This window comes from Ruditapes philippinarum, unplaced genomic scaffold (genome assembly GCF_026571515.1).
Source record: "Ruditapes philippinarum isolate M1 unplaced genomic scaffold, ASM2657151v2 ctg1424_1_1_1_1, whole genome shotgun sequence".
NCBI lineage: Eukaryota > Metazoa > Mollusca > Bivalvia > Venerida > Veneridae > Ruditapes > Ruditapes philippinarum.
In genome coordinates this window covers 8,582-24,322 of record NW_026862094.1, presented here as the reverse complement: position 1 = coordinate 24,322, position 15,741 = coordinate 8,582, and the positions used below count along the sequence as shown (strand labels likewise).

Below are 15,741 nucleotides of genomic sequence, written 5' to 3'. Positions count from 1 at the left end.
AGGTGATTTTTTTGTTACCCTGTCTTCCTTTAAAGTATTGAGTACTTTTGTTACGGTCATATGGGTATTCATTTATATGTACATATATCTACATAATCATCTCGGTGTTTTACTTATTTTACCTTTTGAAACCATAACAACTGTTCTAAATTTACTTGGCGAGGATTCATTTTATTTACACCGTCTCGTTTATAGGAACATGATCGGATAAGAGTGAGGTTTGGTGCACTATTAACAAGTTTAAACTTCCCAGCAGTGCTTATGCTGCTGACCGGTCCAAGACGGCGCCCCTATTTGTTCCTCAGATGCATGTCTTTGTTATTTTATACTGTTTTGGTGACACTTTTGTCGGAATTCCTTGTTGTTTTCTTGTCTACGGTAAGTATTTGCCCTTTTGCCCCTAGTTTTATTTATTTAATAAATCAATCATTTATTTGTTTTCTTTGATTTCATTGTCGTTTACCACTATTTCGTCTTATGTATCATTTAAGTGATAAGCCTATCTGTGCTCTACCTTGCGCCCTGTCCGTTTTTCGGGGGGGGGGGTCCTTTTTGTGTTACTTGGTTCTTGTTGCTTGGTTGTTTCGGGGTCGCGTTCATTAAACGTTGCCTTTCCTTGTTGATATTGTTTATCATATTTGATAAAACTTTATCATACCACCAAAAGTGGGCCTGTGGGCCTCATTATCTTTTCTAAGGTGTCTTAAAAATAGCAGTGCTGCTGCCTTCTTTTTTTTCGGTTGACTCATCATCAAAGCATGTAATTGTGCAGGAAATAAACTGAAAATAATTGTAAATTAATTGCAAATAATGGAAGCTTTTGATGTCTCTGTAGAGATGTGCAAGAGTGACTGATGAGAAAGATGGTCTAGTCGTTTAAATGTCCACCATGATAAACATGCAACGCTTGAGCCACAAAAAATTGCTTTCTTTGTCCTCATCGTAGTCCCATCTCGATGACATTGTACCAAAATACGATGGTGACACGACAGTATTGCGGAGCTTCACGTAGTCGTGTTCCCTTTTTTAGACTGTAGGGACTTCGTATTGTCTTCCTGAGGTTAAAAATGCTAGATTGCACCGATGATCACACGAAGAAAAGACGAAGGTTACACGATTCGACAAGACGGCTTCACGACGGCCTTACGAAGGGCAAAATTGCCATACGAATTCAACACCTTCGCAATGTCTTCGGGCAATATTTTGGTATGCCAAAGATTTTGGAACCGCTCACGAAGTTGCTGCCGGAGCTTGTTATACTCAGCCAGGGATCATACGATGGCAAAAGTTGCCCTCACGAATGGCACGATGTTATTACGATCAGATCCGAATTTGAACATTTCCTTATTCGTGTGTCCATCTGATGCCAAATTCGGGACAGTGTGACGCCTGTATAAAGAAATAGTCATCATTACACGTTAATAGTAAAATATCAAATCAGTTAAAATATCTTAAATTCTTTTGTGATAATAAAAGAAGAAAGGAAGTTAAAATCTGATTCATCAGTACAAATAAAGACGTAATAAGTTAGGATAAATAAGGTAAAGGAAATATTTATTATTTATTTATATAACGATAATTTCAGAGTAAAGTAAATTTCTAATCTATGCGGAAATAAACCCTTTGTAAGTGAGGAAAATAAATCATGTGCGCTTTGATTAAACCATGACTCATTCGGCTATGAGGGAGACAGAAGATAGGAGTTAGTTTTAAAGAAACAGATAATGTTCTTAAATTCCTTCATGTCGAAGAGCGCATAATATTTACAAACGGTGCATAATCATGTCATACATGTATTTACAAACCCAAACATTATATTTGTAGAGCCATGCAATATGTTGATATTGTCACTACTACCGACCATGCACACGTTATATCAACAGGTGATCGTGCACAGGTGATATTTTACAATCGTTGCTACTACAAAGCGTGTACATGTTATATGTAACAATTAACTCTATTACCGACCATACGCACGTAATATCTAACAACTGATTCTACAAATGACCGTGTCTTCATTATATCGTCAAACGTGAGAGTGAACACGTGATATGTTACGAATTGACATGTTTCAATTGACTATAGTTTAATTTCTTTTTAGCAAACATGTATATACCCAATATTGTTCAACTGGTTACATTGATAAAAAGATAAAATTGTTTTAAAGCAGCAGTCACGCAATAGAATCATTGTGGTATTTATTGCAAAATCAGTCCTTACTCGTAATTTGCATGTAAATTATTACTTGAATCTCGAATCATTTTACTTTCCTAAAACAGAATTAATACATTTTTGTGAAGTTTGATTTTTGTGAAATATTCTGGCTCATCTCAAGCAGCTTTAAAGTGACATAGTGCTATTTGTTTCACTGTCAAGTTGAGTTGAATAAGTAGTATATTTCAAAATATTGACTTTTAAAAGGATGATTGACCAACAACTAATAAAGAACAATGTTTATGATACAATACATAAACGATCTAAATTATAAAAGGAATGCCCCAATCTTTTTTTAAAATTACACATTCACAATACATTCTAAAGAATATCTATAGACATTTCCGTTGATCATAAGGAATATCTATTATTTTTTGTCTTATTAAAATGTAAAATTTAACCATTTAAGACAAAAAGACAAGTAATTTTGATTTTCACCTGTTCACCGACGATTTACCTGTGGATGTGCATAATGTCACTGTGTCAAAATATATTTCTTTATATTCCTAGTAATGTGATACAAAGTTTAGATGGGATAACGTTTACATCCAGTTATATTTCTTTGTTATATATTGATAACACACTTTAAAAAGTGGCTAATTTCGTGACTTTCCGTGTCAATTTAAGATCGTATAAGTATTTATAAACCAGGAAAAACAGTAATTATTACCTAGTGAATTTTGACAGGATAAGTCAGATACTTGAATTTTAAAGAGTACGTTTGTTATACCTTAACCTTTCCTTGGATACATAATGTGACAATAAAGTGCTCTTGATATGGCAACATCGAAAGACGGCAACTCCGCATCAGCTCAGGTGATTTTTTTTAAACAATTCTTTACTTAAAATGCTTGCCGACGTCTTGTTATTTTACTCTTCTTTGCTTAAAAAATCCTTTCTCTAAGTTGTTGACTTCAAGATGAATAATTATTTATCATGTGCTGTATACATAGATGATTTTAATGATGCTATTAGTTAATTAATAAAACCAGTTCAACTTCTAATTATCAAATAGGCATCTTCTACAAGTTGATTCTACATTCTGTCATAATAGTAAACATTTCAATACGCATAAAATAGAAATAATGTCTAAATTATATCTCATTATACATTTTAAATGTTAAAATATGGTTTAAATTTGTTAGTGAAAAACAGTCAATTCATACCGCTTTTTTGCATACAAACCACGTGACATGATAAGAGTCTGTACTAAAGTGAGCTATATTTTTTTCAATGTATTTCACACTCTTGGTATGTTTTGATATTCATGCACTGAATCCATGTTAGTTATAAGACAGGAGCCTTACAATTCCACATATTTGATTTTTGAATGCAATCTTTACATGTAAATGATACTCATGTCAATTTGATATTGGAAACAGACACATCAGTGTCTTGTAACATTCAATGAAAGTTTTAGAGCAAAATGGGAGAAATAAAGTGCCGAGCGAAGAAAAAATCGCCCGTATCTTTGCCGACATAAAACTGGAAAAGGCATTTTTGATTATTCTAAGCATTTTTATATTAAATTTTAACCTGACTTTATGTATTTGTATTGATTAACCTCTAAACTCATCAAATAAGGCCAAAGTGGTTGTATAAGGTCTTGTAAAGTTAAATAAACTATCATCAAACCAGAAAAGTAAATAGTAAGTGTACAATATTTCTTTGATAACAAAATAATTCTTCTTCAACATTTCCTAATAACTGTCACTGAAATCATCGTCTAAGGAAAATAAAAATCATTATATACTGTTATAAAATTGAAACTGTAATATTCTTGTTCATATATAAACAATACATGTAGGTGGATCCCCTTGACATATAATCTAATGTAAACATCAACAGTTGCATCAAAATAATGTAATTTCATACCCAGAAAGGTTGTATACCTCTATTTTTCAAAGTATCACCTATCCATGATCTTATCCCAAGAATGAGACAGACAACATATGTATGAAAAGAGAGGAACGATAAAGGAAGTATGGGAGAAGGATAAACGTGTAAAAAGAAAGAAAAGAAAAATGTAGTATATGAGGATATCGATACAATTTCTTTATGATAATATTTTAAAAAGTAAATACTTATTAGAAAGAAAAAAAGGTTAAAGGGATTACGGTTTGAAGTTCTATGCCCTTTTCTGTGTGTATATGCATATCTATATATTTTAATGTTGTGGTGTTGGAGTCTGTAAAAATTTAGTCACTGAAATTTGACAATTTTTCTTCATAATTATGTAGATTGTCTTGAATTTACGAGATTTCACTTCCACGAAAGATTTTTTTCTTCAATAATAAATCTTATAAACTCTGACCATTAGAGCCAGGTGATTTTATAAAGAGCACAATCATGTTCATTTAAATAAAAACTCACATTTCTTGTCTTCATTTATTAATTTTTGGCCGGGTTGAACAGGTGCAGACCCGGGTTATTTAAGGTGAATGTTGGGCGGTAGGCGGGAAAAAAATTCCGTAACAGTTATCTCTGCACCTACTTATCACAGCCTCTTGATATTTGATATACATAATATAATTGTGGTCCAATACCCTGGGATACCATTTCAAGTTTGTCGCTTATCCACTTCCTATTTGAAGTAAATTCGCTTCTTAACCAGCGTAATATAATTTTGGAGGAGAGCGCTAGCCTAGTGGTTAAGGTGTCTGCCTCTCAAACCAGGATCATGGGTTCGAGCCCTAATCGGGTCACGCCAATCTTTCTTCATAATTATAACACCAGTAATGGATGGTTCCAGGAAACGGAATCGAAAGTGATTAATATAAGTTGCAAGAACTTATTTAGCAATCGAGCTAAAATAAATATGTTTAAACCAATATACTGGTTTAGAAACGAATTTACTGACAACATTAAGAAAAAAATTATATATGATATTTGTTAACTAAAAACGCTTATATGAATTCGCCGTAGCTTTAAACCTTTTGGACTTCCTCGGCGGCATTTATTATACATACAAATATATTTAGACAAAACGAGGGAAGTTATATTAGCGTTTGAAATTTAGTTCGGCAAATTAAAGATTATATCAACTATTGGATATATATAGTCCTTTCCCATAACTAAGTTGCCTCCCTTGACGAGTTATCGTTATTTGTTCCGTATGCGCATGCTCAGAAATTTTTTTCACTTCCGGGGACTATTTGTTTACCTTGTTCACACTCGACTGAGTAGCTCACAAATCAGCTGATTAAAAATGAAAGCGAAGAAGAAATCGTTGAAGTACTGTTGTGTTTGTAAGGGAATCTATCGGGGAAAAGAAATTGACGGCAGAACAGTGTCCCTGCATCGTTTTCCTCAGAATAAACGTACTAAACGTGTGTGGATTCAAAGATGTCGGACGGTATTGAAAAGTTTTCAGTGGAATGAAAACCGACTGCTATGTAGTGAACATTTTGTTGAGCGCAGGGGGCCGTCCATGTTACATACTCTTCCAACAATATTTCCAACTGCTTCTGGAACTGACAAAATCTTTCCAACCTCGGTAGGCTACGTTCATTCATTTTTTTTTGTGAGCGACATTTGATTTTAAAAGCTATTTACAAATGACCAAGTTTCGGTAAAATTTCCCTTTAGAGAATGTAATACGGGTTTATTTACCAAATATATCATACACTCTCCGACAGGTTTCAAATAAATGGAAAAGAGGCAGTTAAGCCCCCAGGCAGTTTTTGACTCTCACTTGTAAACATTTAAAAAAAAATTAATTGTACTGTAATGCACTCCGAAATTGTTTTCATTTTCTTATGTTATTTTTTTTAAACTAAACCAAACAAATGTAGCATGTTAATAAGCTACTACTTTTAATATGTTTTCAAGTTCAACTTATATGTCATGTTAGTGTGTAATATTTTATTCATTATTTTTTAGAGTCTGAATGAGAATGAACAAGATGAGATTGAGCATGAAATCCTTTACACTGCAACACCGGTTGACATGGATCTTGTGAATTTCCAAGCAGAATGTGAAGTCCAGACAGAATATGAAGAACCTGGTTCTTTCATTCAGGAATGCAACCAGTCGTACCTTGATGTGTCGCTAAATTTTTATGACTACACATGTGAACCAGTACCAACGCCAAGTGCAGTAAGGTAAACACAAAACTAGTTTTCCCTTTATTTACACTGTTGATGAAATTTGTTTCCAAACTCTTATTTGTTACCATGCTAGAATTAATCAATTAAAACAGCATTCACTGTAAAAAATGTATAGAAATCATTGAGTCTGTCTTGTTATTATAAGAGGAGATGTATAAATGACAGGAAAGCTCAGTCTGTAGGTTACGAGATTGGAAATTGTATTCCGAGGGTCCTGGGTTTGATCCATGGTCAGACTACTTGTATGTTAAGTGAGAAAAGAGAGCTCTTAGATTTGTTAGGCATAAAATCTTTTATTCAAAGAGCTACTTGTTTAATCATTCATTTTCCTGTAATTGCAACATAATATTGAATTTAAAAAAGAAATACACTGTTTCTGCAGCTTTAAGTATCACTTGTTCAATCTTTACATTAAATTGTCTACATTTTTTAGGATGATTGAAAACACAGACGTACACACAGATGGCGACAACAAGCACACAGACCGAGTCAGTGCGGACTTGTCGAAGTATAGGGACACAGACTGAAGTTGAGTTGAAAGACGCCGCAGAACAGACAGTGTTACCCTTTTTAATGTTTGAAGATGTAATGGACAATCCATCCAAGTTAAACTTTTATACAGGTATACCTAATAAAGGGACATTTAATGCATTATTCGAGGAAATGACAGATGTGCGAGAGCAGTCCAAAACACCAAGTGGAGGCCGTCCGAATTCTCTTCGACTTATTGATGAATTTTTATGGTCCTGATGAGATTGAGATTAGGTCTGTTAGTGGATGATTTAGCTGCCAGATTCTGCATTTCATCTACTGCTTGCAGTAGATTGCTTAACAAATGGATAGACTATTTAGATGTCAAGTTAAACTTTTTAATAATGTGGCCATCAAAGCAGGTAGTGCAAGCAAATATGCCAAAACGTTTTAGGGACAAATTTCAGGATACCAGGGTAATTATTGATTGCACGGAAATAAGAACGGAAACACCCAGTTCCTTACAGTTGAAATCCACGATGTACAGTGACTATAAATCGCACAATACATGGAAATCTCTAGTTGGGATTAGTCCTTCTGGCCATGTTACTTTTGTGTCGGACTTATGGGTTGGGTCAATTAGTGATAAACAATTGACAAAAAAATGTGGAATTATTGATTTGTGCGAAGAAGGAGATTCAATAATGGCTGACAAAGGCTTTACCATTTCGGACTTGACAACACCTAAAGGAATCAAACTTATAATGCCCCCATTTAAACGTTCTAATTTGTAAAATTTTCGAAGAGGGAAGTGCAAACAAAACAAGAGAATATTGGGCCAACGCAAGAATACAATGTCGAAAGGCAAAAACTGGAACGCATCAAAAATTTCAGAATTGTTCAAGGTGTAATGCCTATAACTATGTCTACGCGTGCATCAAAAGTATGGAAACTGTGTACAAAATTAACAAATCTACAACCTCCTTTAGTCCCTCACTGAAATTCTGTAGTGCTAGTTACATTATGTGTAAACCGTTAGTTATGCCAAAATGTACACTGCTTATTATATGGGTGAACTCATTTGCTACCATCAGAGATTAGAATGTATATTAATGTATGTTTTATAATAATGTATATAATGTATACGAGGGCTGTCCAAAAAATTCGTGCACTGCAGTTAGTGTCGTGATAGTTATTGATAGAAAAACATGAATTATATATTACTTGAAGGGGAGATCTGTCTCAATTGAGAAAACAACAGAAAAAAACGTGGAACCGGCATGTCGTGAAAACGAATCGTCATACAGTTACCTTGGTAACGTAATACCGGCTCACGACAAAAAAATTCATGTAAGTTCATTACTTTGATGCATCACGGTATTTCTTTAAACACTACATATAAACGTTTAAATTCAGGGAAAAATATGTGTACGTATTTCCTACCGTCACTAGAAAAAATTTGACGTCATTGCCCTATTGTAACAGTCGTAAACAAACATTTGTGTGAGGTCGGTCAATATTGTAATTACGTGAAAATGTTTCAGTCGCTAAACGTCTGGAAATACCGGACGATAATTAAAGTTTGTGGCAAATATTGGTGAAACACACACAGAAGATACTTACAAAGAACTTAAAAGGGCAAGCGGGGACTAGATTCCGTATTACGAAGACTGGTTTTTTAATGGCACAAAGGCTCTGTTAGAAGGGCGAGAGTCGGTGGACGATGACAACCGGTTCAGGCAGGACGTCTGTCCGTAATGCCGCGACTTATGTGCACGAGGGTTGTCCAATATATTCGTTCACTGGTGGGATATGTTACATGTCCGTTGCCCCATAAAGAACAATAAAAAACTACAAAATAACTTTGCATCAATCAATTCCTCTTTAGACAGTAAAACAAATTATATAACATAAAAAGCAAATGCCACTTTACAAGCAACAAATAATTAATACAATTACAGTAATGAACTAACCAAATTTTTGTCGTGCGCCGGTATTACGTTACTAAGGTAACTTAATGACCATTTCTTTTACACGACACGCCGGTAAGCCGGCTTTTTCTTTTGTTTTCTTATTTGAGACAGATTTCCCCTTCAATTGATATATAATTCATATCGTTTTATTAAAAACTCTCACGACAATAACTGCAGTGCACGAATTTTTTGGACAACCCTCGTATAATGTATAAAATGTTCAATGTTTTGAGACTGCTGATTTTAGTATCTAAAGCTAAATTATGTAAATGAATGAAGTCACATGTATGGTTTATGATTGCTCACTGTTCTCTTGTTTGAATAAATTTTGATACATTCAACATATTCTGATTTTTCTCTCTTTCATTTATTCAGAAACAAATCATGTTGCTTATATTTCAACCATTCTAAAGTCTGCTTCCTGGAACTGACCAGTACTGGTAACATAAACTGACAGTACAGGTGACACTGACCTAGGCTAAGCGACACTCTGACTGCATCCCTTGATTGTCAGATATTATTAAAAAAGATGTCATATTGTCACATTTTTCAAAATATAATATTGACCAAATATGTATGCATAATAAACAACAAAGAGAAAATCATTTGTTATAACAAACTTTATATGCAGTAATATACTCATTGCAGCTAAAGCATCTAATAACTTGTAATATGATTGCTTCTCCTAAAGGATCAAACTTAACATACAGCTGAATTTATTCCTGTCATTAATTCTGTTAACATGTAGTTATAAATTATTATTTTCATCTGGCTTTAAATACAATAGTCGGACTACAGTGACAATTATCAAATATTATAATTTATTTCATGATGAAAATTATCAAATATTATTTCACTGTGAAAATTATCAAACATAATTTCACTGTGATAATTATAAAATATAATTTCACTTTCAACTGCACAGTATATCACATCATAATGATATTCCTCATATTATAATGATATTCCTCATTTTACACAGATTAAAAAATTACAAACTTGTCTAAGGTAATTCCTTGAGCATTGAAATATCATACAATAGTTTGAGTTTTGATTCCATGGTATACTATTAATTAAAAAAAAATTTGACAGGTTTTATAGACTTTTATATAAACTGTTATTTGAAAATATTGAAACTTGAGCCCCTAGGCGAGGGTTTTATTGCATATAACTGTTTATATATGGTTGTGGGCCATATAAGCTGTAAGAAATATTCATAATGCAGCAAGCATCTTTTTAGAGAAAAAAGTGAGATTTCTTCATATATATTATATATAGTTATATAGTGACAGCAGCAGTGTTATATTATAAGTTATAAAGATTTTTGACAGGTTATATGGCCCTATATAAACTGTTGTTAGTAAATATAACCCGAGGCCGCTAGGTGAGGGTCATATTGCAAATTGTCACCCTTTATATCCGGCCATATAACCTGTCTGAAATATTTTTAACCAATTTATAATACAGCAAGCACCATTTTTAGAGGAATATAAAGCGAAATTTCTTTATAAATCAACAGCAGTTGTGTATATTAAACTAAATAAACGCCATGATTATCCATTGAAAAACAAAGTTACAATCATGCAGTATTATAAAACATTTAAAAGATATTCCTCATTTAACACATAACAGTTTATTGATATTCCTCATTGAATACAGTTCAAGTTCCTAAAATGTATTCCTGTCCTCAATGAACACACTATGACATTTCTCAGTGAAAACTATAAGTATAGGATAAATTGTTACAACTGTACTCCTTGTTGATGATTGAACACTGCACTACAATGCTAGTCCCTGTTGATGATTGAACACTGTATTTAACACTAACAATGGTATTCCACGTTGAACACGACAACTGAAGAGTTCTGGAATAAATGCTTTTAAAAAGAAGTCATTCAAATGAGGCACCATATGATTTGTGAAAAATTCCTTATCAGCAAAGATTCTTTCCACTGATATTCCAACACATGTCCAAACAACAAAATCGCACCACTTCCGTCCACTTATTCCAAGTTGCCCTTGAACCTGATAATAATAATTGTGAGTTTGTTTCAAAAAGTAATCTTTCCATCACGTAAAACACAAAGAACTTTGAATCAGTTGCACACTCTTCTGGTGTATTCATTCTCCAGCTTAAAGAAGATGGACATTTAATTTCAAGTAAACCATTGTGGTTTTCACAGTGAGTACAGTTAATATATCCATCTGGACTTGCCCCAAGATGGGGATAATCTGGTGTCACTAGCAGTCCACATTTTTCACTGTAAGTCCAGGATGTGATTTTCTCATAAATCTTTCATAATGTTTTCTAGCCACATTTTCATGACTCTTTCCATATTTTGTATGGATAGTATCAAATGTTCTGTAATTCAAAATGTCTTTCAATGTCGCATCTGGTTTTGTACATTTCTTTAATTTACAAATTCTTCCAGAGTTTGATGCTGTTAGCCTCTCTTCTCTCGCAGTTGCCCATAAATCTGACCTACTTTGATTTCTAGTGAGACATTCAATACTGACACATTCACTTAATGTAATTTTCAATGAGTCAAAGTATGTACTAAAGAATTGTCTTTCCATTACTCCTTCCAGATTCACCTGATCACTATAGTTAAATTTTATGTCATGGAGTTTTGGAAGAAAAATGTGATCTGATTTTAACTCAAAGTTCTTCAGCCACCCTGCATTTGAATTTAGACTTAGAAGCTTGTCCTTGAACTTTTCAACATCTACTGGCTTTTTAATGTCATATACAGGAATTGGCAATTTTTCCTAACACTTTCTTTACCATGAACTACCTTCTTAAATGTAAGGTCCTGTGACTTTTTAGGTGTCAGTTTCCTCTTCCGTGGATTGCTCCATGTACATTTCATTGATGTGGGTGCCAATTTTCCATCCCGTTTCTTCTCGGTTATGTCTGCAATGGCATAAAGGAGGGCCGCGACATGGTTACAGCCTTCTCCTTCCCTAAATAAATCAAGAAATAATATATTTTATTTGATAAAAAAATATTATTTCACCTTAACTGAAACGTGAGGTTAAATTAGCAAGCAGCATGCTAATTTCATGAAAATTTTGAAAATATATTTACAAGTTAAATACTTTTAAGCAAACAAGAAAGTAATTTACACATTGCAAACAGCACTTACAATCCACGTAAATTACCAAAAGGCGGTCAATATATACATAAATACATCTTATTGCGTTGGTAACGCAGGAGAAAGATAGTGATTGATGCTGCAAAATCAATAAATAATCGCACGCAACATGTAAATTATTTATTAAATATTGAAAACTTTCATTTAAGATCTTAAGTTAATAAAAAAAATTTTAAAAGACCAAATTTCTTGAAATAATTTTTACTCATCTAAGGTGTGTAACTTTAAAAAGTTTAAGTTAACTCATCATTCAATAACAGTTGGGAATGTGTTGTAATGAAATTTCCAAATTTCCCCACTTACAAGAAGTAATATACCTGTGAAATGGGCGACATTCCTAGTGCCAAAATGTATGATTGTAATTAAATTAATACTTAAATTTGAACTTGAATCTTATTATCTTTCATCTGTGTGGCAATATAATAATTACAATTAATTTCCTTGGACAAGGTATGTATACAGATTAAATATATATGTACATACCCGGCAGTGCAACTACATTCTGCGGAATTTATACATCCAGTCATCTTTGAGAGCATAACCCATACATTGTAGTCTGGACACTGTTTCTTATTTGTTGTTGGCATTGAAGGAATAGCTTTACATTTCACAAAACAGTGACTTTGGTTTTCATCTGTCTCATTTACCTGAAAAAATAAATGTTTATCAATTTAAACACCAATTTCATGTTAATTTGATGATTATTTGTTTAAAACAATTCATCATACAAGCATGCAGTAAGAATAATTAGTACATTGAACAGGACATTGATTTTCTCAAAAATTACAATTTTATAGAAAGACACAATCTATATAATGAGAGTCATGATATCTTTAGAAAAAAGTACTGTCCCGAACTGCCAGGCAAAAGTTCTAACTGCATTTGAATCATGTACATCTAGCCTATTATATAAACGTAATCAAATACGCATTCTTTGAGACTAGTCATACCTTTTTTTTCAATAAATGCAATGATGAAGTAGTAAATTGAACGTCTTATAACTTTGAATTTTTTACAAAGAATGAACATAATTATTTTATTTTAATTTATTTTATAGACGATATACGTACGGTCATATTCCCAAATAAAAATAATATAAATTGAGATACAAAATAAAAATATTGAATAAAATTCTAATTTCTTTGGAAATAAGGCCAGGATTTTAAATTCCCAATTTCATGGGTATCAGTCAATGAATTTAAGATTTTGAATTTACAAGCCCATTCCAGTTTTGAATTAATTCTACTATATATTTATTAAATTGCCTTAAAATTTTCACTTGTGCGAACTAAATTTTACTGGCCATGGGCCACCGGGCCAGTGCTAAATTCGATGACTGGGGTGCGAGTCATACTTCCCAAAATCCTGGAAAAACATCCAGTTAAGTTTTTATGTTATAATTGTCAAAAATACTTTGTCATTATCTAAGTTCTAACTAACGCTTGTGTAACTACCGCTGGAAATTGTAGATTATAGATATGGGAAGTTGACCCAAGGATGTGGCAATTAAAGTTTAAATCCGACTGACCCGGAAGCATTATTATGAAATCATGAAAAACTATTAAATTATATGAATAATAAAGATAACATATGGATTCATGTTTTAAATTAGTACAATTAAAAAAATTACCTGCACATTGTATACGTGTCTATTCTCATACATGACCTTCGACTTCAACTGACGTTTGGTGTTTAATTTATACACAAAATAATTATAAATGTCCTTTTCACTTAGATCTGGAATATTGGACAAATCATCACTCCAACGATCTAAATAGGATGGATGAACAAGAGTTTCTCCTAAAGGCGTGTTCAACCGCTCACATTCTCTTTTTCGGTTGTCCTGAATGTCCGATTCACGAGCCTTAAACACATTCCCAATGTTTAGCTTACAATCACCTTTCACTCGCTCTATTAAGTCAGCCTTATTTCCCGATACATGTTGTCCAACACTACGTAGGTATTCTTTTAATTCGTTAATTTTACATGCATTTAATCTTTCATTTTTCCACGCATCAACAACTCTATTGTCTTCCTCCATTGTTAAAAAAAAACAGGAAGTACATGTAGTCCCCGGAAGTAGAATTAGTCATATCAGGGGACGTAATCAACGCATCGCTAAGGGAGGTAACCTAGTTACGGGAAAGGACTATACACCAACAATGTTTCATTTCATTAAATGCTGACATACAAACACTAACATATACTTACTGTATATATCTACAAAACAAATTCTGAAATATGATCTACTAAAATACCCACTGAATCGTTTACATCTCGCTATATATGCAAAATTCTATCTGACTACAATTTAGTCTTAACAGGTTTATATGCACAAAATGAAAAAAAATACTTTAAACGAAAAATATTTTGTTACATCAGGTAGTAGTTTGAGATTATTATAACGTTATAAAACATGCTTATGTATGGACAAAACTGCATAAACAACAATCCATTTAGGTCGTTCTGATACATATATATTTCATGAAAAGATTGACATTATGACGAAACTTTAAAGAACGCCTTTTGTCAATTTCTTCAAACATGCTTGTATAGGCATAACATAATTAAGGATACTAAGTCAATTATTTTGTTTGATTGTGTTTTACGTCACACCGACACAATATAGCTCATATGGCGACGTTCAAGCTATCCTGGTAGAGGAATACCACAGGTGCCATTCCGTGCATTATTTCAGGCACGAACGTGCACCTGAGTAGAACCAACGACGTTCTGTTAGCTAGCTTGATAGCTCCCTCACATGAAAGAATGTAAATTCCCTGTTGAGATTCGAACACAAAGCGATGAAGGGCAAGTGGTATTTCAAATATTATTAAATAATAGGAAAATCTCATTTGTATATTCCTACACAATAATTCAGGGAAAAATGTTGATCTTGTTCTAATTGATTTAGCACGATCCTTTTCATAATGAAAAACGAGTTGTTCTATATCATTTCATTATCTGCTGTATAAATACATTTATATGTAATATCACATATCTCACTCTCACCAACAACATCCACATATAATTATTTCGCGGTTTACTGCCATGTATGATAATGAATAGTCTCAACATAATTTCTTTGATATTGCAGACCTTCCATTATGAACAATTTAACTTTAAATACTATAAAACGGATAATTGTTAAATGTGGTAGTATCATTTATATTAATTCCTCACTACTCTTATACCAGCTAGAGTTCTAAGTTCCATCTAATGTATCAAAAGTAGCATCATTTTGTACATAAAGTAAGTTTGTAACGATAACTCAATAATGATAACTAATTAACATAATTATAATGATTATTTCAGAAGGACAGTGAGATTTTCATTGCGGCAATAGACTTAGGAACTTCATTTTCTGGGTGGGCATTTGCACCTTACTCGGATCTGGAGCAAGAAATTAAGCCTAATATATATATTAAATCTTGGTATTCAACATACACGCAATTTGCAACAGTTAAAACACCAACATGCGTTTTGATAAAACCAGACGGTCAAACCCTAGACTCATTTGGCTACGAGAAGATAGAGAAGATATGACGATCTAGTATCAAAGAAACAACACGAGAGTTATTTCTTCTTTAAAAACTTCAAAACTAGTCTGTATGGAAAATATTACCAGGTAAACATATTTTCAGAATTTGAAAAAATATATACCGTCGTTTCGTACATAGGTACATGTATTCTTTTCGTATTTATCATTTTAACATTTATTCCTTGCGATTATGCTCGCATATCTCTAACGCTTAATTTTAATAACTAAATAAGACTTTTTGGTATACAGGTTATTTTGACTCAATAACAATTTCATAA

General features: G+C 32.9%; 2 protein-coding genes across 2 annotated transcripts; one reads left to right on the top strand and one right to left on the bottom strand.

Moving 5' to 3' along the window:
- The first annotated feature begins 2,891 nt into the window (after positions 1-2,891).
- Positions 2,892-15,468, top strand: LOC132717879 (heat shock 70 kDa protein 12B-like). Its single transcript, XM_060701453.1, has 2 exons — positions 2,892-3,030; positions 15,238-15,468. Exons 1-2 carry the CDS (start codon positions 2,992-2,994, stop codon positions 15,466-15,468), a joined length of 270 nt encoding a protein of 89 aa, XP_060557436.1. The 5' UTR covers positions 2,892-2,991.
- LOC132717883 (uncharacterized) lies at positions 11,345-14,051 on the bottom strand. The gene is made up of 3 exons (XM_060701458.1): positions 13,553-14,051; positions 12,406-12,569; positions 11,345-11,731 (listed from the first exon to the last, which is right to left on the bottom strand). Exons 1-3 carry the CDS (start codon positions 13,961-13,963, stop codon positions 11,494-11,496), a joined length of 813 nt encoding a protein of 270 aa, XP_060557441.1. The 5' UTR covers positions 13,964-14,051; the 3' UTR covers positions 11,345-11,493.
- Positions 15,469-15,741: the final 273 nt, after the last annotated feature.